The 27,592-nt window shown below is 49.3% G+C and overlaps 1 protein-coding gene across 14 annotated transcripts in view; it reads right to left on the bottom strand.

The window, feature by feature from the left end:
- Window positions 1-27,592, bottom strand: part of TCAIM (T cell activation inhibitor, mitochondrial) — a 566,063-nt gene that overhangs the window by 358,318 nt on the left and 180,153 nt on the right. For 5 of the 14 annotated variants that reach the window (XM_078663917.1, XM_078663915.1, XM_078663913.1 and 2 more), the window contains 2 exons: window positions 22,535-22,590; window positions 5,575-5,695 (listed from right to left, as the gene is read on the bottom strand). The exons of 1 other annotated variant lie outside the window; for it this stretch is intronic. In XM_078663917.1, the coding sequence (XP_078520043.1) occupies window positions 5,575-5,695; window positions 22,535-22,563 (150 nt within the window). In that variant the 5' untranslated portion in view covers window positions 22,564-22,590. Of the gene's footprint in view, window positions 1-5,574; window positions 5,696-22,534; window positions 22,610-27,592 lie in introns of those variants that run through there. 8 more of the 14 variants (XM_078663921.1, XM_078663920.1, XM_078663918.1 and 5 more) reach the window with 4 other exon arrangements.

Here is a 27,592-nt window from a genome sequence, read left to right as displayed (position 1 = left end):
CTGTGTGGGAATGTCCTTGTGGAAGGGAACCCCTCTCAGGAGATTCTCCGCAGAACACCACCACTTCAGAGACTGAAGAGCATGCAGAGACAGTCGTATCTTGTCGTCCCAAGATCCTCTCCTCTGGTCCCACTGATCCTCCAAGCCCTCCTGCAGCGTTCTCATGTGCAGCCGCGCATGTGTCGTCAGGAAGATGCAAGATGCCATCGATCCCAGTAGAGAAGACACCTTCCACACTGTCGTAGATGGAGTGGTCATGAGAGCCTGAGCCTTCCGAAGGAGTGATAATCGTCGCTCCTCTGAAGGAGACACGCTTGCTGACAGCGTATTGATGGAGGCTCCCAAGTACTGAATGCACTGGACCGGAGTCGGGACAGACTTGGACATGTTGATGTGCAACCCCAGCTTGTTCAAGAGAACGCACGTCTTCTGGAAGTGCGCTTGAGCTTCCGAGAAGGAGGAGGCCTTGATCAACCAGTCGTCCAGGTACGGGTAGACAAACACCTTGGTCTTCCGCAGGTGTGCCGCTACCACTGCCATGCACTTCGAGAAAGTCCTGGGCGCAGACTTCAGCCCGAACGGAAGTACCGTGTACTGAGAGTGATTGGCGCCGACTTGAAATCGCAGGAACTTCCTGTGTTTGTGTGCAATGAGCACATGGAAGTATGCATCCTGTAGGTCTATGGCACACAGCCAGTCTCCCTGTTGCAACTGAGGGTAAATCTGATGCAACGACAGCATGCGAAACTTTTCTCTGCGAATCCACTTGTTTGCCTGTCGCAAGTCTAGAATGAGCCTGAACTCGTTCTTGTCCTTCTTGCGGACCAGAAAGAACCGGGAGTACAGACCTCTTCCTCTTTGAGACAGAGGTACGACTTCTATCGCCCTTTTCCTTAACAGGATATCGGCCTCCACCTGGAGCTCGCGCAGCTGATACAGTGAGCTGACCGGAGGAATCGATGGAGGAGGGCTGGTGAACCGAAAACTGTATCCATTGCAAACAATATTCAGCACCCACTTGTCCTGAGTAATTTTTCTCCACTCTGCCAGAAAAAATTGAATGCTTCCCCCCACCGGAGCGGGTAACGGATGAAGGGGAAGTAACCGCTCAGGATCAAGACCCGGCCGGGGCTTTGTTCACGGTAGAGGACTGCTGTCCACCTCTACCCCTCTGGCGTTTTTGAAAGGGTCTCTGGAACTGCTGCTGGTGTTGCTGCTGCTGTTGTCCCGAAGATTGTCCTCGTCCTTTCCCCTGTGAACCGAACCGTCGTTGGAACGGGCGGTAGGGCTTCTTGTGTTTGGGCTTCTCCAGGCCCACAGCCGTCAGGGTCTCAGCCTCAGCCTTCATGCGGGCCATTTCATCGTCGGCATGTTTTCCGAATAGTGTTCCACCGGAAAAAGGCAGATTGGCCACCCGCTGTTGTGCCTCAGGCTTGAGTGACGTAAGCCTGAGCCAAGCATGGCGGCGCTGGTTGACCCCGTGACAGTAACCATGCGCCACCACCAGTGAGATATCCGCAGCGGCGCTGATGGCCTGGTTCGAAACCAGCATCCCTTCCTTAACAATTTCTTGGAAGTCCTCCCTCCTGTCGCGTGGCAGAAGGTCCGCAAACTGTTCCAGGGAATCCCACAGCGCACGGCCGTACCGCCCCAGCAATGCCGAATCGCCGGCGGTCTTCATTGTAGTGGAAGAAGTCCCACAAACCTTCCTTCCAGCCGAATCAATCCAGCGGCTTTCTTTATTCGGTGGCACGGTGGAGGACGGGGAGGTAGAATGCAACTTCCGTCACTATCACGGAGTCGGGCACTGGGTCCATTCGCAGGAAGGCCGGGTCCGAATCCGGTGCCCTGTACTTCTTCAGAAGTCGGGAGGGAGCAGCCTTCACCACCGCAGGCGTAAGGAACAGCTCCTCCGCAGGTTCGACCAGTCCTGGCACCAATGGCAGCAGAGGGCGAGACAGGTGCTTATTGTGAAGAGTCTCAAATATCACGGCCGTCGTAGGTGTAGGAGCCGTCACCGTGATACCCATCTTTGCAGCCCCCCTCAGGAGAACCTCCTGGAATGTGCTGATGTCGTCTACCAGGGACACCCTAGTCTCCGGGGAGTCCGATAAGGTAGGTGAATAAGAGCGAGTCCTAGAGGAGTCCGTACGGGACCTCGATCTACGCCTCCTATGGCGATACCTGGATCTAGTGGAGGACCTGTGTTTACTCCTCGATCTTCCTCTCCGTCCGGAGCGCGACCGTGATCTCCTAGGTCTGGGACGCTCTGCCGGTTTCCCCGGGGCGGGCGTCTTGGGCTTGGACGGGTCCTGAGTCTTAGGAGTCCCTTTGGGAGGGGTCGGAAGCCTGGGCAACGAGACCGACCTCGGTGGAACCGGGTGCGGCTTTTCAGGCACATGAGGCAGCGGTACCGGTGGAGGCGGAGGCAGAGGAGGTAACGGAGGAGGGGTAGGAGCCCTCGGAGGGAGACCCCTCGGCAACGGAGGCGGGGGTGTAACAGTCTTCTTAGGAGTATACACCTCGGAGTACACCGATCCAGGTGACCCGCCTTCCTTTCCAGATCCAGACTGTGGGGAGCCCCCCACAGCATCAGGCCTCTCACCACCATTCCTCGATGTCGAAGAACAGTGACCAGACGGCGAGCGTAGGTCCCTCGACGTCGAGCGCCCCTTCTGCGTCGACCGTCTTCCATGCCTCGGCGTCGACCGGCCATGTCTCGACGTCGATCCCGTCCGCCTCGACGACGACCTCTTGCGTCTCGACGACGACCTCTTGCGCCTCGACGGCGACCTCGACCGCCTCGACGGCGACCTCGACCGCCTCGACGGCGACATCTTCCGCCTCGACGGCGATCTCTTCCGCCTCGACGGCGACCTCTTCCGCCTCTACGGCGGCCTCGACGACGAGGATCCCCTCGACGACAATCGCTTCCTCTTCGTCGACGATGAACGGCGGTGTCGCCTCGACGGCGAGCACCGACGCCGGGCCCGTCGACGCCGATCACTCGACGTCGACGATGACAACGACGAAACCGTCAAAGGCTTCGACGGCGACCTGTGTAACTCCCTCGACGCCGACCGTCGACGTTTCCTCGACCCAGAGCCCTGGGGAGATGGGGAACAGGCCGTGGTCATCCCTCTCGACGTCGTGGTCAGTGCCACCGACCCAGACGGAGAATGGTGACGGTTGCTGGTCTTCCTGCCCCTGGGGAGCCCCCCAGAGGCCTCAGCATGGGCAGAAGAAGCCCCTCCAGACCCACCTTGCGCCTTCAGCCTTCTTTCCTCGAAGCCCTGAAGCCTGATCTTCCGTCTTTCCTTCAGAGAAGCCTTGACAAATCCCACACTCCTCAGGGGTGTGGGAAGAGGGAAGGCAGAGGATACACACCTCATGGGAGTCTGATTTTGCCTTCTTCCTGGAGCACTCCGGGCATTTGTCAAATAATGCAGGCATATTTGACATCAAAAAGGAGCCAAAAACCAAGAAGAACAGCACAAAAGTACTTTAGAAGCACTCAAATCGAAATTATAGTGAAAAACACCAATAAACCCTTGAAAAGGGAGAGCTCAATGCTCCAGGGTCCTGCTTGCAGGAGCTGGAAAAAAGAACTGAAAGTAACTGGGACCTGCAGTGCATTCTGGGATACTGTGAAGTTCTGGAAGGTTCTATTAAAGGCACAGTATCCTATTCTGAGCCACATAATGGCAGCCTATGGGGCTTGTCTGTCCAGGTTCTCCTCTCTATCATTCCAGAGGGTGTTTGCTGATAAGGCAAGGGAAATCTGTACAGGCTTTGCTGTTTTGTGGCTTTTGTGGTGGAATTTCTAGTTGAAGTACTGGACAGTGTAGCCTTATAGGCTGCATTATCTGTCTTTAAATTCTCTCTTAAGTGTCTGTGCAGTTCTGCATTTTTTCGACACTGTAAGAGAGTCTATTTTTGATTGCTCCGGGGTCCACGCACATGGGCGGGACTATTCACTAGATTATGACTATACACAGAGATCCCCTACTACAGAATGCTAATTTGCAGATCATCCTGTGAGATGGAATTTAAACACCCTCTGCCCAAGCAGGTTTTGTTTCTGACCTCCTGAGAGCAAAGGTCCTCACCACTGTGGGTCAGAAACCCGTCTGTGGTGGCAGGCTGGCTAGGAACAGTCAGTCAGCACACCAGAAGGTGGTAGGTTTCTGGGTGCATGTGTTAATAAATCCATCACTGGAATCAGTGAGGTCTTATTAATACAAGATGTTTGATACCAAACATCGTTGGTTTCAGTGAAGCAATCACGTAGCCTTAGAACTCATTTTTGATCAGTACCCAGCACATGTACTTAAAATGGCTTCCCTGATCACTTGCACTGGCAGCAATTGGACTGACTAGCACAGGTACATATCTGCTCATGCAAATAAGCCCATAAGTGTGATATAGTGCACCTTGCCCTAGGGCTGTAAAGCCTGCTGTAGGGGTGACTTACCTATAAGATGTGCAGTGTTTGCAGACATGGCACAGAGTGCAGTGTGCCATGTCTTGGTTTCACTTTTGTCTGCACCAAGACGCGCACCCAGCATCAAATACAATGCATGTCTTTCTAGCTTCAGGAGTTTCATATTATGGTTTCTGACAGGTGGACATTTTCAGACCTGTAAACTGACCAATGGGAGAGGTGACGGACTCCTGTAAGGAGAAGTGTGTGCCTGTTCACTGATGTAAAGGTGTACTCTATAGATTGCTGCCTTAGTAGTGATGGGTGCTACTACAGGTGACAGCTGTAGCACTTTAACATCAACGATAAAGAGTCCTGCTTACTGTTGCAATGAATGTCTCCTCAGTGATGAAGTGCTCAGCTGCAGAGATTGTCTTCACAAGTGTGACTGAAATCAGAAATTGTCTCCTGCCATATAAAACCCTGCTACTGAGGAGGATGTAGTGTCCTCAAAAATAAAGTGGCCATGGGTTATTGAGGTCTGCAGTAATTGTCTTCGCAGTAGCAAAGAACACTTCTGCAGGTGAGAATATTTATGTAAACATTCTAAGATTGGAAGCAGTCCCATGACATGACACCCCCGGTCCTCCCCCAGATAATATACAGCTGACTACTGGAAATATATATCACATTACCCGTTCACCTGTGTGCCTTATGCGGCAACAGACTCCTTGTTGAAGACTGATTCTCACAAAGCCAGTAGGATGGCTCAATGCTTCTTGAGGGAGCTCAAACATTTGAATCCCGGCAAGGCTCTTTCAGCCTTCTACCATTCAAACAGTACAAATGCAAAATGAAGCAATATAGTTATTACTACAAAAGAGATTCCAAATACAAAGAATAAGAATATATTAACTTCAATCTAGAAAGTAATATTTAAAAAACAACTTCATAGATTTTTTAAAACATCTATCTGCCAAAGGTCAATATAAGAAATGTGATGTATAGGGCAAAATATTTCATTTTCAAAATAATGTATATTGTCAGTTTATTAGTCCATTTGTACAAGTTTCTTATCATATTTTCTCTATTGTTATTTTACATTTCTGGGATTTCAGACACAAAATAAAAACTTAAAGCATGATGCTTACACGCTCTTTGGGATGTTGGCCAAAGAAATCGGGATGAACAGCGAAATAAAAGGGTCTAAGAGCATTGACAGCGTCAGCCCCCGATAGGGCTCTCATCTGAAACACTTCATGCAAGCACCACCTAAGGAAATGCAGAAAAACAAACACATGAGCTGTAAATTGGCAGATACATTTTTGCCCAATTATATGTCAGGGCCGGAGGCTCAGATTATGCTTTGGCTTTCTCTGCTTTGTTAAAACCCCATATTTCATAGCAGCCAGAAAGACATATTTCATAGAAACTTGTATGAATCATAAGTAAAACAGGAGTAAAACACATGAGTAAAAAACATCAACACCCATGACACCAAGGGAGGTCTCCCACACAATAGTCCTTCCATAGTGTCCATAAACAGTACATAGTCCTTTCACTCTGTTGGTTCCTCCTCTTTCTTCGCTGCTTCGCAGCCAGTTAAGTCAACATTTTCTTATCTGTGGTGTTTTTTGATAGATATTTCAGTGTTACTGCCTGTTAATTATGGTCTTTTTCCCCCCATGGTGACACGCGCTCTGCGTTTCCCCGGGGATGGATTATTTAGCTGTGTATGCGCGTCTTGTTTTCATTTTCGGTTTCAGATTCCCTCCGGCCGCTGAAGCGTTTTGCGCTCCTTACTAGGCCAGTGCCATATTATCTGTGGTGCTTTGGAGGCCTGCGAGGGGGACTCGCTCGTCTCTCAGGTCCTGCATCGCGGTTCCTCAGAGGAGGAACTGCGCTGCAGGAGACGCGTTTGGGCGAGCTTTGTCCTCGCTGCATACACAGGCCGGCCCGGCCCTGTATTTTCTTCAGCATATTTGACGCCCCGGCAGGAGTCTGTATTGCGGGCTGATCCCGTGGTGACGCCTGCGGACGAATTATTGCACAAATTCATTGTTCCCTTCACAGCACGCTGTGAGGCAGCCAGGTCCTGTCGGGTTTTCCGGAGGGCTCTCGCGCGCTGAGGTGGGTGCAAACCTTATTGCAGCCCTTGGGGTTGCACAATTTAATCACAGTCCTCCGGTCTGCCAATCATATTTGTCCGGGTGCCCCAGCTTAAAATGATTAGCAAACTGCGCCTTAAAAGTATTCCCCCACTTGTTTTCCTCCACAAAGGAGATTGAGGTTGGCCTAGTTAATGATGGAGGAACAGAATTGTACGTATGAGGAGGAGGGGTCCCAGAAGTATATGCCATGGGACGAAGATTTCTACGACGCTGTGGTCTCCTCCATTTATAGAGTGGTCCACGAGTTGGTTGAGCCTATAAAACAACGCCTGTCAGACAGGATTGTTCAGGAGTGTGCAAAATTAGTGCAAACACGCGCAGAACCTTTTGCACCGCCTTCTGACCCCTTAACCGGGAGGGCCCTCCACCTCCTAAAAAGAAGTTTTCAGACCGGGTAGATAAAGACGTGTTTGTGCGCCTTAAGAATGCCTTTCTAGCGCAGGTGACACCCTCTTCCTTGGCCGCCCCACCGGCAACCCAACCCCAGGGGACTCCAGATCCGGTCTCTCCAGAGCCTGATGAGGGCTCCCAGGGGGATTCGGAGGACGAGGCAGGCCCCTCGCGCCCATGGCGCCCGGTGATCCACCCTCCTTCAGCGCCGGGGGAGGATTCGGGTATATTGGACCCAGACAATATTATCCATTCCCGGTCTGCGGCTTGGGCTCCAGGCGACAGGGTGGCCAAGTTTGTTGCGGGTGGCTCCACAGGATCTTAGAAAAGGAGGCTCGGGTTGCCCTAAAGCAGAGTACCCGAGGCCAACTCTGGAGGGGAAAGTTGCTTTCACCCCAGAGCTGGACTACAAGATGGCCACCTACCTGGCAAGATTTATGAAGGACCCTCGCAAGAGCATAGATAGATCCTGGCGTTCATGCCAGGATAAGCTTCTCAATGCCATTGGTCCTATGACCAACATTTGGGACATGACAGAGGAGGCTAAGGTGTCAGGATCCACTTTTTCACCGGAGGTGTTGTCAAACTGTACTCATTGGGCCATTATCTTTATGGGCAACGCAAACTGTGCCTTGTCAACAGAGCGTCGTCGCTCATTGTTGATTAGATTAGATCCTAAGCTCAGATATTTAGCCTCCTCTGAAGCGGGTGCGGTTGCACGGGGAGGCCGTTTTGGGGACCCTTTTGTGAAAGAATTAGGTACATTTGTGGCAACCTTGTCCTCTTTGGATAAGGCCCAATCCAGTATCAAGAGGGTCTTCAACACACAGGTTTCCACAGGGCCGGCCGAGGCAGGGGCCGCTCTGTCAGCCTTGGCATCCAACTAAATCCTCCCAGGGGACACGGCTCCGGTCGCGGACAGTACAATTCCAGTGCGAATTATAACAACTTCTACCCAACAAGAGGCCAGCGCTTCAAGGGCCACGGAGGATTCAAGAACAATGCCGGAGGCGGAAATTCCAGCGGTAAGTGTTTTACCAGCAGTGCAGGTCCGCATCGGGTGTCGGGTTAGCTGCTTTCCTGGACGCTTGGGCAGCTATTACGTCAGATGCACAGGTCTTAAAAACTTTTCAAGGTTTTCATATCGAATTTTTCGACCACCCTCAGCAACAGAGTTACCCTCGTCCCATTTGCTTCACAGCTCGCGATGAAAAGCTGATCGACGAGGATGGCTTTGCAAGGTGGCCATCTGTAGATCAGCTCTGCATCCCGATGGTTGTCTAAGCAACATATTCTTAGTGGACAATTCCGATGGAGGATGTCGCCCCGTTATCAACCTCAAAGAGTTCAACTTATGATTAGTATACATACCCTCATTTCAAGATGGAGGGGATTCACCTCCTCCAAATGTTCTGCTCCCATCCGGCTGGATGGTGCGGTTGGACTCAAAGGATGCTTACCTGGTAGTCCCAATTATTCCCCCTCATCGGCAGTTCCTACAGTTTTGCTGGAGAGATCTGATCTACGACTTCACAGCCCTTCTGTTCGGTCTTTCCCCAGCACCATGGTGTTTTACCTAGGTGCTTCATCCGGGGGTGGAAATCCTCAGGGTCCAGGGCATACGCATGATCATGTACCTGGACGACATTCTCCTCATGGCGCAGTGTCCCAGGACCTTATCCAAGCAACTCCAACAAACTGTCTCCCTTCTGCAAGGGCTGGGGTTCGTCATCAGTGATGAGAAGTCGGTCCTCAGTCCTTCCCAGAAGGTGGTTTTTCTCGGATTTGTGGTGGAGTCCATCCACTCGTCCTTAAGTCTACCATTTCGAAGATGGCCAATATCCGGCACGAGTTGCGTCAAACCATCTCCAAAACTTACACATCCCTCTGGCAGATTGCCCGGTTGGTGGGCCTCCTCTCCTCCTCCAACCAGGCAATCTTCCTGGGACCCCTGCATTACCGGGCCCTCCAACGCCTCAAAGCATACCACCTACGGAGAGGCTTGTCATACACTCAGTTGGTACTACTCTTTACAGAGGCGAGAGATGAGATATCGTGGTGGCTCACCCACATGGAGACATGGAACGGCCGAGCAATATTCGGCTTAGTTCCGCACCTGATCATCGAGTCCGACGCCAGCAGATCAGGCTGTGGAGCCCGTTGTGGGGATTTCTCCATCGGATGAGTTTGGTCATTAGACAAGCAGAACCTCCACATCAACTGCCTAGAGCACCTGGTGGGTTCCTTTGCGGTTCGTTGTTGGACCAGGAACAGGGTGCGGTCGTATGTCCTCCTAAAACTGGACAACGTTTCCGCAGTCCGTTACCTCAACCACTTGGGGGGTCCTCACTCGTGAGCCTTAGCGAACCTGGCAAAAAACTTCTGGGGTTTCTCCTTGGCCAATCATTTCTCAGTGATGGCGGAGTATCTTCCGGGCCAAGACATTCAGGTTGCGGATTGGCACTCGAGGCACCTCCACGATTCCAGTCTGTGGAAACTGGATCCTCAGTTCTTCGGGTGGTTGTAGAACCTGTGGGGGACATTCTCAGTGGACCTCTTTGCGTCGCATGTAGACCATCAAGTTCCACAATTCTTCAGTTGGAGACTGGATCCAATGGCCTTGGCCACAGACGCATTTCTCCAGGATTGGAGCAAAGAGAAGGGTTACACGTTTTCCCCGTTCTCAATGATTACGAGAGCGACGGCCCAGATTCACTGTCAAGAGGCAGAAATGGTGATGGTGACTCTGTGCTGGAGATCGCAGGTTTGGTTTCCGGTTCTTCTGGAACTTTTTTTGATTCGCTAATCCTACTCCCCTTCTTTCCTCACCTTCTTCTGAACCCGGACAGAGTACCGCACCATCTTGTAACCCAGGGTTCACTTCAAATCATGGCGTGGCGGCTTTCAGGCAGCGATGGTCGCTCCTTGGCCTTTCATGACCAGCTGAAATTTTCCTGTCAAAATCATGGGCAGATAGCAGCACCAAACGTTATCGGTCCGCCTGGACAAGATGGCTTTGTTGGTGTCTTCGAAGGGACTTGGATCCCATGGTCACAGGTTCTGAACTTTCTAGCAGATTTAGTGGCGGAAGGTTTGGCATATCCCTCAATCAATGCAATAGGGTTGGCGGTTTCTGTGGGTCACAGCCCGATTGATGGGGCTCCAGTGGGGGAACATCCTTTTGTCTGCAGGCTTCTGCGAGGTATCCACCTTTCCTTGCCCTCGGAACTGTGCTACTCAGCTCTATGGTACGTCAATTTGGTCCTGAAACTTTTTCTGACTTGGCAGCAGAATAAATATCTTTCTCTACAAGAAATCTCAGACAAACTGGCAATACTTCTATGCTTAGTCTCCTGCAGGAGAGTTTCAGATTTCCGAGAGCTGGACATTACAGCAAGGGTTTTCCCTGGAGGGAGTAGTGTTCACGGTGGGGCACCGCACCAAGTCACTTACCCGGACGGTCTCGAAGCCGGCTTTTCCGTATGTCATGAAATTGTGTGTATGTGGGCTGCCTCAAGGCATATGAAGACAAAACTCAGGAGTTTCGCCCTATGGGCGAGCGTCAACTTCTTATTGCCCTAAGGAAAGCACACAAATCTGTCTCTTCCCCCACTACAGCCAGGTGGGTGTGTTGGGTCATGCAAGAAGCGAGCATGGACACAAAGCAATTTGGGGCCCACTCAACCAGAGGCGCGATGGCTTCGAAAGCTTTTTCTTTGGAGGCCCGTCTAGAGGACTTGATGCGGGCAGCGGATTGGTCCTCGGACTCGACCTTCAAAAGATTTTACTTCAAGTCTGTAATAGAAGTTGCTCAATTAGGGGTAAGTAGGCTTTAAATTAGCATAATCTGAGCCTCCGGTCCTGACATAGAATAGAAATTTGCCTAGCACCGTAAAAGTTTCAATTCCATCAAGGACACGGAGGCGAGGATTATCCTGCCCGATGTACTGTCTTGTGCGAACCCACCAGTACGATGGTAGGTAACCAATTCATGGCTAAAAGAATTGCAGTTTTTGGGTGAAAAATGTAACACGTATGGTTGTTCGTACGCAATGTTTTTTTGTTTTTTTAAATTGTTTTTATTGCAGATTCACAGTGATTCAGTGACAAGCACTCAGATACTTCAAATAAGAGCCACTAATAGCGCATCTCCCTATCAGCAGCTGGATACACGGCCATGTAGCCCACACCCCGGAGGTTGGGCGGCAAGTTTTGGTAGATAACAGTTGGCGTACCCAACATACATTATCTGAGCATTCAAGGGGCATTCCAAGCCTCTGCATTTTTCTCTTTTGCTGAACCCCCCATGAACAGTAAAACACAGGTTATTTTCTTCCATCAGATTACATACAAAAACACTGCAGCAGCCACACTTTCCCACCCACTCCCTCCCCGGCCCGCGCCAGAGACACACTTCATAGTTCTGAGTCTCAAATCGCAGGTATCCCATGACAGTCCATTAGTACAGTAGTGATTGACATCCTCTCAGGTCAGTGTCCCATTCATCCTGGTAACCCATCCCATGCCCATCAAGGGAAGCCCACCCTCACAGCCCCCATCCAGCCCACGGTAGTGCCTCCACTTTGACCACACTCTGCGGAATTTTTTGGGACATCCCCTAGCCTTATAAGTTACCCTTTCGGCTGACATGTAGAGATCAAGCCCTCTTCTCCATTCCTCCAGGACTGGGGGGTCCGGCGCCCCCCAGCGCTTTGCAATGTCCCTTTTCGCCACTACCAGCGCTAGGACCAGAAATATAAGACGGGGATGTGTTAGATCTACCTCATTGGTCATGCCCAATAGTGCTAGCTTGGGATCCTGTAGGATCGGGCCCCTAGGACCTCCTCCAGTTCTTTGAACACCTGGGTCCAATATGCTTGTATGACATTGCAAGACCATATCGTGTGGTAAAAATCCCCCACTCCCTGATGACATCTAAGGCAACTTGGGTCCTCCACTTTTCCCATTCTACATAGCCGCTGCCTGTCATAGTAGGTTCTATGGAGTACATTGAACTGGATTAGTCGCAATCGGGACTTAATTGCCACCCCTCGGGATGCATCAGTACTGTGTCCCAGTCCAGGTCCTCCATCTCGCCTACGTCCGCCTCCCAGGTGGCCCTGAGCTTTGCCAGATCCCCCAGCATATGGTTAGTTAACGTTTTATATGTCAGGGAGACTGCCTTTCCTGCCCTCTGCTCTTGAAGGAGCCTCCCCTCTAGAGGTGCATACTCAGGGATATCTAAGAGTGTGATGTTTTGGGCCTTCCAGGCGTGTCGTAGTTGTATATATTTAAACTGTTGTGTGTCATGGAGCCCGAAGTCTGACTTAAGTGCCTGGAACGATTTGAGCTCCCCCTTGGCAATTACATCCCCTATAGTAGAGATGCCAATGTCGTCCCACCTTTGGAAACCTCGCAGTTTGTGGAGTTCCGCCAACCACTGGCAGTGCCACAATGGCGTCTGTCGTGTGGGCTTCTTATCCCACCCCATACGACGGTTGGCCTTCGTCCACGCAGATATTGTTACGGCCGTTGCCGGGAGGAGGGAAGTCCTTCGGAAGGTACCATAAAGAAAGCATAGTAAGTTTTTGGACAACATTTTCGTTCTTTCCAGAGCGTAAGTCGGGTGGTCCGCCGGGGCATGAAGCCAGTCATTAATCGGCGATAGATGTTCTGCCCGGTAATAGGCCTCTAGGTTAGGAAGTGAGATCCCACCACTATATTGATGCCTCTGGAGCGTGGACAGAGCCACCCTGGCATGCTTGCCTAGCCAGAGGAAGGATCGTAGGTCCGCATGGATCCTGTGAAAGACCGATGCCGGTATCGGATAATACTCATTTTGTAGGGCGTATAGGAATTTCGGTAATGTGACCATTTTAAACATGGCCGCCCTGCCCAGGAGTGTCAGCGGGAGCTGTCTCCATCGGTTCATATCTGCCACCGCGTTAAGTATAATCCGTTCTAAGTTTCTACCGAAGGAGAGAGTCTCACTCGCGGTAATATAGATCCCGAGGTATTGGAAGCCCTCGGAGGTAGTCAGTAGATCTTTTGGTAAACTCCCCCATCGATTGCTACCCCCAGGGTCGTAAAGTACTGATTTGTGCCAGTTTATCTTGTGTCCGGCCATCTTGCCATAGCTTTCTAATTCTCGGAAGAGCTCTGGGATCGAGGTGTCTGGCTCGGTTACATAGAGAAGGAACCAATGGGGGTCGGGGTGGTCCCGTACTTCTTGTAGCCAGTTATGGGTCCATCTGAGGTTCAATTTAGTAGCTCTATCTGGTAAAAAGCCTGATTGAAATGAACCAGACCTGAAATAACTGTTCTCAAGCGGGCTGCCAAGATGGTGGCTAACAGTTTCACTTCCATATTCAGTAGGGAGATGGGTCGGTATGAGGCGCAATCCTCCCGGGGTCTGCCCTTTTTATATATTGGGACAATCGTGGCCCTAGCCAGGTCTGGGGGTAGCTCTCCCTCCCCAAAGGCACAGGTAAAGAGGCCCTTAAGGTGACACGACAGTAGATCCGCTGTACGTTTAAAGAGCTCCGCCGGGAAGCCGTCAGGACCCGGGGTTTTGCCTGGACTCAATCTTGCAATGGCCTCGGTGATGTCATCTACAGTTATGTCCGCCTCTAGGGCGTCCATGGATTCGGGTGGCAGGGTCGGTAGGACTGTTGCACCTAAATACTGTAACGCCTCCTCTTGAGTGGCAAGGTCACGAGCTGCATAAAATGCCTCGAAATGCGTGGCAAAAGTTTCGGCTATCTCCGTATCAGTATTAACAGTACCGCCACCGTTGGCTTTAACACTGTCAATCCACCTCGCCGCCTGCTCTTTCCTGCTGAGCCACGCCAGGAGCTTCCCCGACTTGTCCCCTACATCGTACAGCCTGTGAAGGGTGGCAAGGGATTGGGTCTTCGCCTCGTCAGTCACCAGTTCCCTGTATTGTTTCTGAGTATCTAGAAGTCTTATAAGGGTCTCGGCGTTTGCTTGTGCCAAATAGTCCCTTTCCCTCTCCAGGATATCCTTTTCCAAGGCGGCCATTTCAGCCTGGAGTCTCCGTCTTTCTTCACCCAACCTAGAATTTATCCTGTCCCTAAGTACCGGCTTCAGGGCTTCCCACAGAGTAACACTGGATTCAACCGTACCCTCATTTTCTGCCAGGTACACCTTAATGTCAGCCCGTATGCCTCTAAGTATGGTCACGTTTTGTAAATCCCAGGCCGCCAGACGCCAAGATCCCGGGTGTCTACTCTGGTCCTGTCCTACCCTAACATACAATGGCGAGTGGTCCGATATGCCCCTGCCCCTGTATTCTGCAATATCATCTGCCCTCAGGTATTGGCGGGACATAAAGATATAATCGAGTCGCGAGAACACCTTGTGCGCCCCGGAGTAGTACGAGTATGCCTGTTGTGTCGGGTGAAGCCACCCCCAGATGTCTGTAAGTCCTATGGCGGACATCTGACTACAGAGTGTGGTCTGGTGCTCGCTTCTAGCCATGTCTCCAGATCTATCGCGGCCGGTGTGCATGACATCATTAAAGTCCCCTCCCACCACCTGTATCGTATCAGAGGTCTCTAATAGTATATGGTTAAGTGCGTGAGTGTACGGGGCTACAGTTTGGGCGGTGCATAGACCGAGACAAGCGTGTAAGTGCGTCTTTTCCAGGTGCCCTGCACCCCGGCGTAGGTTCCTTGGGGGTCAAGACAGGTGCGGGTGATGCAGAACGGGGAGGTCTTTTTAACGATGACTGCCACCCCTCTAGAGTCAGAGGTGTATCCCGCATGTGCTAAAACCCTATGCCTCCCCCGAGCGATAAAGGCGCATAGAGTACCCTTGAGGTGTGTTTCTTGCAAGAAGGTAAAGTCTGGGTCCACCCTCTTAATGTAGGCATTCACCAGGCCTCTTTTTATTTTAGAACCCAGGCCATTGACATTCCATGTCAGGATGCTCAATCTCCTATCTCCCCCTCGCGGAGTGACTACGGTACTTGCCATTGGGTAACATGGTGTCTGCGTGCGGCCAGGTCCCGGCATGTGTAGGTGAAGCGTGAGTTCAGTGTGCGTCGCTGCATGAGTTCAGTGAAATCGTACCCCCCCAACTTACCCCCCCGGACCGTAGTCCGAACAAACGTGAGAACTCCCTCCTCCCCCCACTCCCCACCTCCCTCCCGTTCCAGTATTATCCTTGGATAGGACATAACTTTCCGCAGGAGTAGGCCTGTCGCCCACCCACAAACACCCTCCCTATCAAGCACCCAGGCAACAAAGAATCAAAGAACAATCAGGGCTCGACAAATCCGAAAAATGGTACTAGTCCTGCAGATCTAGTACCATGGAAAATCCCCTCGACCTGACTCCAGCCCACTTGACCTCCGTCTCTGAAAACGGAGCAAAAGTGACAAGATAACAAGATTTAAAGGCATGTTTATTGCTCATTTCCTTTGTGAGCAATAAAAATGCCTTTAAATAGTGTTATCTTGTCACTTTTGCTCTGTTTTTAAAGACAGAGGACAAAAATAGCTCGTCCTCATCCATTCTCCCTCGCAAATGCGAGCGGGCGAGTGGATTTGTCGAGCCCTGACAATAAAACTTGTGAAACAAGGAAGCGTGTCAACTTGCGTGCTCCCCTCTCCTCCGTCTGGATGCCATTCCCATGGCCCATGCACACCACCGTTCAAAGAGCGTGTCATCGCGGGGACAGCTGCGCACCACTAAGTACATTCAGTGGTCCATATCCCAGCAGTTCATGATTTGGAGTCTTGAGTCTCCGATTCAGGCGCGCTTAGTTGTCCAGAGAAGTCCTGCTCCATCACTTGGATCTCTTCCACCAGCGGGTGTGCGGATTGACTTCCAACATCTACTTCCTCCTCTCCAGACGTGCGGCCCTCCAGTTCATCTTCATCTCCGTCCTCCGAGCGAGCTTTCGATCGCAGTCCAGCGAATCGTGAGCCCGTCCCGGCAGTCCCAGTCGGCGAGGCCGAACGCCCTTTCCGCGAGGGTCCCACATCACGGCCGTGATAGGGTGTCGTCTGGAATTGCCTCCTTGACCTCCTCGAAAGTCTCAGCCTTTGTGTTTTCGGAAGTTCCCAGTGGGTTGCACTATGTAGGGATCTTTCTGACGTATCTCTACTGACTCTTTCCCTGCTTTTTATGATCGGGCGTTCCTCCAGCCATTGCCAAGCGTCCTCCAGGTGTGCGAAGAAAAGTGACTGATCTTTATACATCACCTTGAGTTTTGCTGGGAAGAGGAGCATATATGTGATCTTCAAGTCTCTGAGTTTCGCCTTCACGGAGTCGAAGGCGCGGCGTTGTTTTTGTACCTCCTGACTGTAGTCTGGAAAGACCATGATATGAGCATTTTCCAGACGTATCTCGCCCAGTTTCCTTGCCTCTCTCAGGATGAGGTCCCTGTCGGCGAAATTAAGAAAGCGTGCTATGACTGGTCGTGGTCTTGCTCCCTCCGGAGGTTTCGCCAGGAGGGCCCTATGCGCCCTCTCTATGATGAAGCAAGGGGATAATTGCACCGCAGGGAAGGTCTCCGTGAGCCACGTGTGCAGGAAGGATACCATATCAGTCTTCTCAATTCCCTCCCTAAAGCCCACAAAGCGGAGGTTGTTCCGTCGCGCTCTATTTTCAGCGTCGTCGACCTTCCATAGAAGTTGGCGGTGAGATGCCTGCAGTTCCGCCATGTCCTTGCGTAGGGTAGTGATCGAGTCTTCCGCCTCACCCATCAGCGTCTCTGCCGAGCTAACCCTGTCGGATAGGTTCCGAAAGTCCTGCCGCAGAAGTGTCACCTCCGAACATACCTCTCCTATTTTTACTTCCAGGGCTGCCCTGGAATCCTGGATATCTGTCCGCAACGCCTGGATGGCCTCCATCAGCAGCGCGGTGTCCGAGCGCGTACCAGACGTGTCGGTGGGGCCCACCGTGGCCGTGCGCGGGGGAGTGAAATTGTCCATGGTCCCCTGTTTGGGCACTGTCGGCGGGATATCTCTTTTCCCCATGGTTCGCTAGGACAGGTCGTCGAATATCTTGGGCGGATCGCGAAGCACCCCACGTCCCGGGTTCCACTCGCAATCCGGAGGATGTTTCGCCGGTTCCGCGTCTTCCCAAGGGTGTCAGGTGAAGGAGCCTCAGCTCGCTGTGCCCACGGAACGCGGGGTCTACTTCTCGGTTGTCCAGCCAGCTGGATCCCCGGCTGGATCCCCGGCCGACTGCGGTAGGAAGGACTGACCGTCTCCGTCGTCGTCAGTTGTTCGCCTCCAGTAATCCCTTGGATCACGGTGATAGGGTTCCTTATCCGGGCCAGGCAGGAGCAAGGGCAGGCGGTCACACGGTGGAAAACCATCTCACCACTAAGGGGCTCTCACCCACGGGCTACTTTGGCGTGTGAAACAGGTCTTCATGGGTCAGTCGGATGATCTTGGGCACTCTCCCTCCATGGCCCCCGGAGCGACCCTCACCTGCTTCCTCAACCCCACCTGCGGGGCTTCTCGTTCTCGGAGGGCTCTCCCTCCAAGCAGTTCCAGCCTCAGGTGGTGTTAATCGCCCCTCTGTTGTAGGGTGGGGAAAGCCGGCCAGCAGATCTCGGTGCGCCACACGCTACCCCGTGATAGCGGCCGCCATGTTGGTTAAGGCGTCGGTAGGCAAAGGCGGTCAGGGGGCGCACCTCCACAGTCTCTACTGCCCCTGAGGTCCACCTAGGTTCTCCCTACCTCTGCCGCCGGTCTCCCCAATAGATCCGTGCTCACAGTGCACTCCAGGAGGGCCTCAGCTCCTCGGTGCCGGAACCGCCGCCATGTTGGTAAAGGGGGCACCGGACCCGGCGGGGCCCTCGGACACCCCCACCACGGCTCCCAGTGAGGTCGGATCTCCGTGTGGTCACCTGCAGACGGGCCAGGGAGCGGCGCCACACGCCTGTGCGATTCCCTCGGGTCAGGGGGTCTCGAGCTGCTCCGGTCGCGGACCTTCGGTTATGCCGCCATCTTGAGGATCACCGGGTTTCCAGGGGGGTTCGCCTTCCAGTCGGCGCCTCGTCGTCGTCCGTGGCCAATTTCACGAAACAGCGTGCTCCCCAGGGTCGGGCCGGCCAGGGGCACCTCCGGTATCAAATTGGTGTGGTTTGGGGTGGTTTGAATGTCGGATATTGAGGCATCCAGACGGAGCTCTGGAGAGTCACGTCCTAGCCAGTCATGGTGCTGGTCACGCCCCCCGTTCGTACGCAATGTTGAATCCTTGTCACCTCTGGTGTTGTTGTTTCAATTGAGCCTTACGCTGTGTCTGTTCTTTCAGGAAACTATGGTTCGAAACAGGACCAGTGATGGAATAGCGTAATCCAACATAACGGAGGAACCAACAGAGTGAAAGGACTATGTACTGTTTATGGACACTATGGAAGGACTATTGTGTTGGAGACCTACCTCGGTGTCATGGGAGTTGATGTTTTTTACTCATGTTTTACTTTTGACTCATACAAGTTTCAATTAAATGTGTCTTTCTGGCTGCTATGAAATTTGGTAGGTTAATAAAGCGGAGAAAGACAAAGCATATCCTCGCCTCCAAGTCCTTAATGGTATTGAAACTTACCCTTTACGGTGCTAGGCAAATTTCTATTCACCCATACTGGATATGGCCTTTGGTCTCACCTACATAGTTTCCAATTTTACTTTTACAAACATAGAATGTGTTTAAGGAATACATTCAGCTTTTCGTCCTTCTGAGGTTGATATAGCAAGTAGCATTACATTGGTGAATTGTAAATCCTTTTATCTACAAGGCTAATGAATGGCAAAATTGTGTTTAGTGCTATAAAATAAAGGTTTGTTATTCATACAGGACCAGAACTTACACATCTCTTACTATTAGGTGTATGACGTAGTGATCCTTTAGATAATTATGCCTGAAATGCATAATTTATTGACAGATGAAACAACACAACAACTAGTGGCATTATGTAGGGATGGAGCTACAGTGCAAGATGTTTAGTGATATCGCTGCTGAAGAATGAAATTTCCTACTAAAGGAAGTACACAATTTGGGTTAACATGTCGGTTGATTGCCTTTTTGTATTTATTTCAAATTAGGCCAAACATATAAACAATTGCAAAAAGGAAATACATGTATGCTGCCCTCCCTGCAAACAACTCTAACTATCATTTTCATTGCATCCATATTTTAAAGGAACTTTTCATTACTCCAAACAAACCTATTGGTTCTCTACACCTTCGCACACTTAGGAGATGGGAATGGGAAGAGATGTATAATAAAGGACAGAGATGTAGAGAAGTAGAGAGATGGAAAAGAAAGGAGACAGGCAAATGAAGGAATAAATAAGTAAAGCAACTAATCCAATTGAAGGTTCATTCAATAAGTTGTTCTCAGTATTTTGCTCCCCTCGAATATCCGCAGTAGAGGCTTATCAAACTGGAACAATTGCTCTTGCATTACCTGAAATCACTAAATTTCCCGAGACTTCATCCTAATTCAGTGTGAGTTCTTTCCATTCTTGCCATCCTCTGGAAAGGTCTGCACAGTCTTTAGGGTCTTACTCTGGCATTTATTTGAGTTTTATATAGCGCAGGCTAGACCCGTAGGTATCAGAGCGCTTTACATAAGGAAACCACGTGTGACAAGTTACAAAAATATTCACAATTAATTACAGAATGATTACATATTCAATACAGGAGTTATTAGCGAACACAAAAATCAAGATCCGAAAAGGCCAGGGAGAGCAGGGAGTCCACATGAAAGAGACAGCAGCGGAGAATGACTTAGAGCGTTTTAGACTGCAAGATAACTCCGAGCCCTTTCCCCCCCCACATCCTCATCAAAAGAGTCAGAGTGTCTGAGGCCGGACTGGCATGTTCTCAAGGCCCCTGCAATGGCCCGCAAACCACAAGTCATACTAGATTCCTCAGGCGGAAGAAAGCCTCTGAATTATAAAGATCAAGGATCACCTCCTCCCGTAGTGTTCTTTCCTGCTCTCGACTGCTGAAGCCAGGGCACCCCCTGCTTCTTCGAGCTTGCTGTCACCTCTACACCTCTCGTTTCCACCGCCGGCGTCGGGGATGGCACCTCGACACCTAGAATAACCGCTGACTCTTCTAATTCTGTGCAGTGATAGTTCTTGTTGTCCAGTGTAAAAGCAAAACCAAAGGGATAAGTACAGCGATATTTCACCTTGCGGACTCTTAGTGCTGTAGTGACAGGTCGGAACTGCTGGCGCCGAGCAAGTGTGGCTTGGGCTACATCTTGGTATAGCGAACACGTTGCATTCTGGAATGACACTTTGTCGAGGGCCCGTGCCTTCTGGAGGACCAACTCCTTGATTTTAAAAGAGCTGAATTTTGCCAGCACTTCCTTGGGTTTACTGGAATCTCATGGAGCACGTGGCCCCACCCTGTGAACCCGCTCAAGACAAACCTCAGGCTCTAACCCTTGGTGATGACATTGCTTGGATGTGCATGTACAACTCCTTTTTTATGCCCATTACTATTTTCTTTCTCATCTGTCCCATGCCTTAGACCCTCAACATACCATTACTTCTACCCTGTATCCAAATTCTTTCTAATTTACCTTCACTCTACTGTCTGTGTTGCTAGGTTTTTAAAGGTGACACCAAGTATCTCCTTGTTTCATGATTCCTCCCTCTACTGGCACCTTGAGGTGAAGGTCTTCTCTTTGTACAGAGAGATCTGGAGCTGCATAGATTAAGAACTGAATTCATCACATGGTCAATAAATTAGGTCGCCTTCTTCAGCATGGATGCCAAATATCACGATGCTTGCTGCTTTGGCCTGGTTGTCAAGCACTTCACCTCTAGATCTTGCTGGTAGATATTGTGTGGTGCACACTGTTCCCAAGAAGTGCACTCTCCCATCCAACAATTAATTTTTTTACTGTATATGTGTAATTCTAGTAGAGATGTCATCAGCCGGGCCCACAACACCCTTAGCCGCTTGTTAGTGTAGCCATTGCTTCAGCTTTCCTCTTATCATCCACCTCCCTGAGCATCTGGATCTGTAAGATGATTTCTATTTGAGAATGTGATGTGTGTACTTCTGCTCCCTTTGATCTGCTTTTCAGAAATTTTTTCCATTATAAGCCTTATCATGTGAGGTCGAATAGGTCACTCCTCTGCATGGCCCAGCATTTAGCACACAAATATCGGATATACTCATTCTTGACCCTGGTTCTTTTCAGAAAATGGTTGAAAGGGCCTTGATTAAGAGATGTACAGCAGAGACTTTTCTGCTGAGTCCAACGGTAAAAACGAGGCTTCAGATCTCGCAGACCAGGCCTGCAATTCTTTGTATAACATAGGAGTACATTATAAATGCAGTTTAAACCACATGGCTTAAATGTTGTAGTGTAATAGGCATAAAACAATGTGTACTCTTACAGCTGCTTGTCTCGTCTCTCTCCAAAGGTTGTTTACAATTTGCATCTGCTGCAGCTGCCATGGACCAGGCTCAAGGGCTGAGTCAACGCCATTGTTCCTCTGTATACTTTGCACCAGAGGAGTTGATCTCTGTGATATTTCGCACTGTTATGAATCTTATGCATTGTGGTTGCTGGCACTATTGTCAAGTCTCGTCTGTTTCTTTCTACTGTGGGAACATGTGGTGCTCGTCCTGGTCCCCTCCCATCTCAGATATTGAAGCAGATTTAGTCTCAGTAGAACATGATCTCTTGGTTGCTCACCAAGCTTGGACCTGAAATATACTGTTTAGCAGCACCAGAGTGGGTATGATCTGTTGAAGATATTCTGACACAGTGGCAAAAAAGCTAGCAAATGAATGACCTGCTGCCAGGCTGACCAAATGTGAACTATTTTAATTAACAGTGAATGGCAGACCTCATTGCCTGTTCAGGCTCACTTCAATGGCACTGCTGGAAGCATCCTGGAAATGCTGCCAGCCAGACTGGTGTTTGGCACAATAAGACCAGGATTAACTCTCCGTAGGAAGTATGGGTACAGAATACACGTTTTAAAGAAACATTTAAGGTAGCAAAATTCAGATGCAAGTGTGGTGTTGGTGGATGCCCCACAAACATTATAACAATAACATATCACTCAGAAACCAGACTTACGCCACTAAAGCAGGAACATAAAACCTCCCCCTGTGAGTGGTCATAAGAGAGTGAATGTCGGTCACTAGTAATGCCTAGTGGAAGACAAAACTGAACACCAGCGCATTTTCCAAAATGATAGGCAATCATGTTGAAAGAATTTTCAACAATTTTCATTCTCTGGCTTTAATTTTTAGCTTTAAGAGTAACATTAATCCCATTCAAGCAGATGTAAAATCAAGAAATCACAGTTTGGCATTCCAAATACTGTATTGTATCACGGAGACTTCATTATATTCATGAAAGAGATGCTTTCGGGGGTAGGAGCTAACTAATAACTACGGGAGTTATATTAAATAATATTGAAAAGTGCATGTATATGTACAGTCAACTATCCAGCAAGAACACAGCAAGTAAATTATGTAAACATTGTTAGCAGACACACCTAGAAAACTGAATACATTCAGCAATCTCACCTCTTGATGGTTCTTGAGAAGCAAAACATATCTGTACATTGATCCCACTGATCAGCCTGTAGAATGAGGAGAAATCTTTAAACAAACAAGAAATAAGGCAAAATCAAGAACAGAAAATACTAGATGTATGAAGGTACCTAGAAAGACAGAACTGTTGAAGCATCAAACCTATATATGCTGTGGATTATGACTAAATCGTCCAAACTTCGCAGAAGCATTAAAACAGCATATCACTACAGAGGAGCACTGAGTGCCTTGTATATCGATTTGCAAATGTCTAGCAAAATATGTGCAAATTCAGAATGTAAAGAGACGCTTTCAGGCAGGGCACGAGTCGGGGGTCCACGCGGGTGGACGGCGTCCCCCCACTTCTTTCACAGGGTGGATGCCGTCCACCCTGCTAAGAAGTTGGGCCCCACTAAAAAAGTTGCTGAATTCGTCCTGGTGTAATTTCCAAACACCGGGACACTTTCAGAAGCGCCTGCACGTTGTTGTCTGCTTTCGATCACAACAGCGTGCAGGCGGGGACAGGGCTCTCTTATTTCTGATTCCTGCTGGGATACTCGGCCGAGTCTCAGGGGTCATCAAGCCTCCTTTTGTTGGAGTTTCCTGGCTGACAGCAGTCAGGAGCCTCACACCGGATGCAAATGCAGCAGAGGGGAAACAAAGGCTCGCACCTTGTTAGCACTTCACACATACTTAACCGCTTCAGCGCGGCGCGAATTTCCGCGCTGTGCTGAACGTTCCATTGGGCTTATGGAACCATGACGGAACGGTTCCGTCATGAGCACAGCTCAACCGACGCTCATGACGGAACCGTTCCGTCATGAGCATGGAAGGGGTTAAGAAAGGCAGCTTTTCACTTCTTTCAGGCTCTGTTTAGGAGATTTGCATGCACTGTTAGAATGTCAGATGTGTTGGTCTTTCCCAGTATTTGCACAAAATAAATTGCATTTATATACGCTTCTTACCCTTGAGGAGGCCTTGTAATAATTTAAATATCACTTTTTCTTTAAAAGCACTATGGCTAGAAAAAGCTTAATGCTGACAAAAGGTAACATTATTTTATATGTAGCGTACAAAAGTGTGAATCTTCTGCCTAAATCAGGAGGGTTTGCAAGTATACTCGAAAAGTTCTCAAATGTACTCATGATACACCTGCTAAACATATATGTGAGGGCTTAAGATCTGATACTACTTCTTGTGATGCCAGTTCCTGTGATGTCACGCGCCGTGATGTCACATACTGCGATGCCATGCGCTGCGATGCCACTTGCATACTGATTAACTAGGTTAGTCCCCCCACTTCTTTTTTAGGTCTCGGCTAGCGTAGGCTGCGCACATGCGCAGTCTCGCTGGCGAGATTTAATGATAGAGAGAATACCACTAGCGAGGTTAAGCCCCGCCCCTCTTCTCCATTGGCTGGCCTCCTAAACGGTGGCCAGCCATTGGAGAAGAGGTCCTAGTGACGTTCTTCTTTCACTTTAAGCCCTGTCCTTTTCAGATTGGGTTCCTTGACTTACTGCTGAAGTAAAAGGTTTCTAATCTTTTTTATGGGTCCAGATGGCCCCATAAAGAAGGAAGTCCTGGCGCCCAGTCTGAAAAGGACGGGGCTTACAGACAAAAGGCTGTGTCATGGCGAGCGCTTGCTCCTTCAGCGGCAACCTCGGGCCAAGCAGCCCGTGTGCTTTCGCACGTCAGAAAATGTCTGCTACGTTAGAACATTTCTACCCTAGTTTACAGTATTTAGGGTACTTTTAATTTTTTCCAAACTATTTCAGAAAGGGGGTTAGTACTATAATAAACATTACTCTTGCAGAAGTTACACGCCCCCCACCAAAGTCTTGGAGGGATGGAGTAGGAATAATTATATGACGTTCCCTACTTCAATCTACACTACTCTGCTGGCCTCAGGGCTCAACCGAAGCTGAGGCTGAAGCAAACAGATAGCATTGTGACTCTCACCTGTGTAGTGCGATGTCGTTGCCACCCCCCCCCCGATTCTGGGCAGTGCCTCCCTGTGCCCGGCAGACATGGCGAGTCGGTGCTCCTCGCGTTGGCTGTCGGTCACTGTGTCCCGGGGCCTGTGGAGCCGTGCCCTGCATTGCCTGGGGAAACGGGGCTGGGCCCATGGGCAGTCCTTGCTCTCACAGCCCAAGGAGGAGTTACACCCGAGAAACTAAAGGTAAGAGGGTAGGTGTCATGAACCTGGACTATGTGCATGACAGCAAGGCGAAGTGTATGTGCCAGTATTGACCTTTGGGACAGAGAGGGATATATTTTGATAGTTTACAGTAGAGTTGACTGTGGGCGTGGGCAATACACTCAAAGTGACATGGACGTTTTTTATTTCACAAATCATTATATGTTGGTCTTACTAACGCATTTATTACAAACTAAACTACGCTTCCCAGAATGCACTGGTAACCGAATCTTCTCGTTGTTACTTTGCTCAGAAGGATTCCTGTCTTGCACGTGTTAGAACACCGGGAGGTGCATTCACAAAAATCTGTCCCAGAACAAGAATATCTCCATGAACTGATTTACATTGTAAAGAATGAGACTCTGGAGGTATAAAGCGTATTGTTTTAATCAAGGATTGCAATAAAAAGTATAAAACACCACACAATGTAAGTATTGCAAAATGTCAAAAGAAACTTCTAAAATGATAGAATTCTAAAACCATGACATACAAGAGACCGGCATCTATGTGGGTAGACTCACGGCGTACACTGCCGAATAATCTTTAATAATTAGTGCATCTGATCTTAAAAATGTCCTTAAAAAAAGATGTAATTTCTTAAATTCAGTTTCAACACGCGAGGTAAATTAACATAACTGATACGCTGAAGGGGGTACATTACAAACCAGTTTTATGACTTAACAACTACTGCCTCAACCACGACTTCCTCAACAACTAAAGTTAAACAACAAACTGTCCTTAACCACTACTTTTTTAACAACTACTTCCTAAACCACGATTTTAATCAGAACAAAATGCCCATTACCAATTAATGCCATTTCTTTTTTTTCATTAAACACTTAACGAACTGTGTTTGTCGGGTAGCACAATAAAGCAGAATGAAGCACAATCAAATCTTTGTATTTAAAAGTGAGGATTGCGTAAATATAATTTTTTTCCATTTTAAAGACATACTTCAAAATACGTAGAAAGGCTAGTTATAATATATGTTTCAAAAAAGATTGACCAACCTGAAAATGCAAGTAAATTCTAAAATAAGCAATTCCTACATCGTGCAAGCAAACTTGAAAAATGCAAACTGCATCCAAACACTCTTTTTAACTCCACTTAAATTGTTTGCAGGTATTCCTTTCAAAAGTCATGGATCGCGAAAATTAATTTTTATCTTATAATTAGTGCCATGTCCAAATAATGTGAGGCATTATCAGTTTCTATATTTTTCAGTTCAGACAAGAGAGGTGACGGAGAAAAGTGACGTCATACTCTTACACTGGCGAATCAAACAGCATAAAATGTGTAGTTAGGTGGAGAAAAGAGACGTGTATAACATTCTTTCCAAGACGTCAGCCTTCAAAACAACGTGGGTCCAGTTCCGGTCCTCAGTGAAGAGTCGTGGTTCCGTACTTCGTTGTTCCGTACTTTATGGTTCAGGTCTTCGTTGAAGTGTCATGGTTCATGGTTAAGACTTTGTGGAAACAGTAAGTCGTTAAAAATGCGTTGTAGATGATGTTTCCCTTACAAACCACGAGGATCCTCAAGACTATAACTACGGCCCCCAGAGCTCCCCATTCCCATGTCCATGCGCCAGAAGCTTATCAAATACAGGTCTTTGTTTTGCAGTCTAGATCTTGGAATCCTGATTTTACAATGGGACAAATATCACTACACACCTCAAAATACACCAGCGAGTTGAGAACTCTGGGTTTGTAGAGCGTGGGAGAACACTTGCCAAAAGGGAGATATGTGATAAATTAGTCGTCAACGGTTGGGTGTGTGAGTGATAGATGAATGTTCATATGTGGCAACAGCAGAAGTACATTAATATAGCATTTTGCTACCATTGACTTGGCTGTGGAGCACACCAAAGTAGATACAAGCTTGAACTTGCATAATGGTCACTTTTTCTGGTGTAATGCAAGTTGTGGCTTGTGCGGCAAGTAGCCTTCTCCTGAGGCTGGAATTTTCCTGTGATTCTGGCAAATCACGCAACCTCCTAGTGCCTGACAAAAATTAATGCGTCCTCATGCAACGCAACTGGAGTTCGTGTAAAGCGCTCTGATACCCGACACCTTCGGATCAAGTTTGCGCTATATAAAACTCCGTAATAAAATAAGCAGCACTCACAAATAGTATTTTCTCTTGAAATTTCCATAGGAATCTTTTGAGGGGAGAACAGACATTAGGGGCATTAGGCACAGAGCATGGCCAGTGTCACACCTTGTTTTCTGCAAGCACTGTGGTTGGGGCTACTGAGCGCAGGAAGAGGTTGAAGGACATAGCACATGCTGCATAGTTGGCTGGAGCAAAAACAACAGGGGGTGGACAGAATGCAGAACAATGTCATACATTCACCCCAGTACAGAGATCTGGGCCTAAATCCATCGTTTTGTTGCTCACCATGCCTTTCCAGTTTGAACCCAGCCATATGCAAATCAGTCTTGACCCTGTGTCCCATGGGAACAGTCAAGCCCGAACTGCCAAGCCAGGTCCTCCCTGGACTGGAAACAAGCATCCAAGGACCGGTTTCGGGCTTTCAGCCCTCATCAGCCTGGATAGCTTGATTCCATTGGCATGGAGTGCACGGGACTCACGTCTGAGCACACCCGTCACACTCGGGGTGACAAAAGCAAAAACAACAGGGGATGGACAGAATGCAGAACAATGATATACATTCACCCCAGTACAGAGATCTGGGCCTAAATCCATCGTTTTTTTGCTCACCACGCCTTTCCAGTTTGAACCCAGCCATATGCAAATCAGTCTTGACCCTGTGCCCCATGGGAACAGTCCAGCTCGAACTGCCAAGCCAAGTCCTCCCTGGACTGGAAACAAGCATCCAAGGACCGGTTTCGGGC

The sequence above is a fragment of the Lissotriton helveticus genome, chromosome 10 (genome assembly GCF_964261635.1).
Source record: "Lissotriton helveticus chromosome 10, aLisHel1.1, whole genome shotgun sequence".
Lineage (NCBI taxonomy): Eukaryota > Metazoa > Chordata > Amphibia > Caudata > Salamandridae > Lissotriton > Lissotriton helveticus.
The sequence above is the reverse complement of the archived record's forward strand: the minus strand, read 5'-3'. Positions and strand labels throughout refer to the sequence as shown.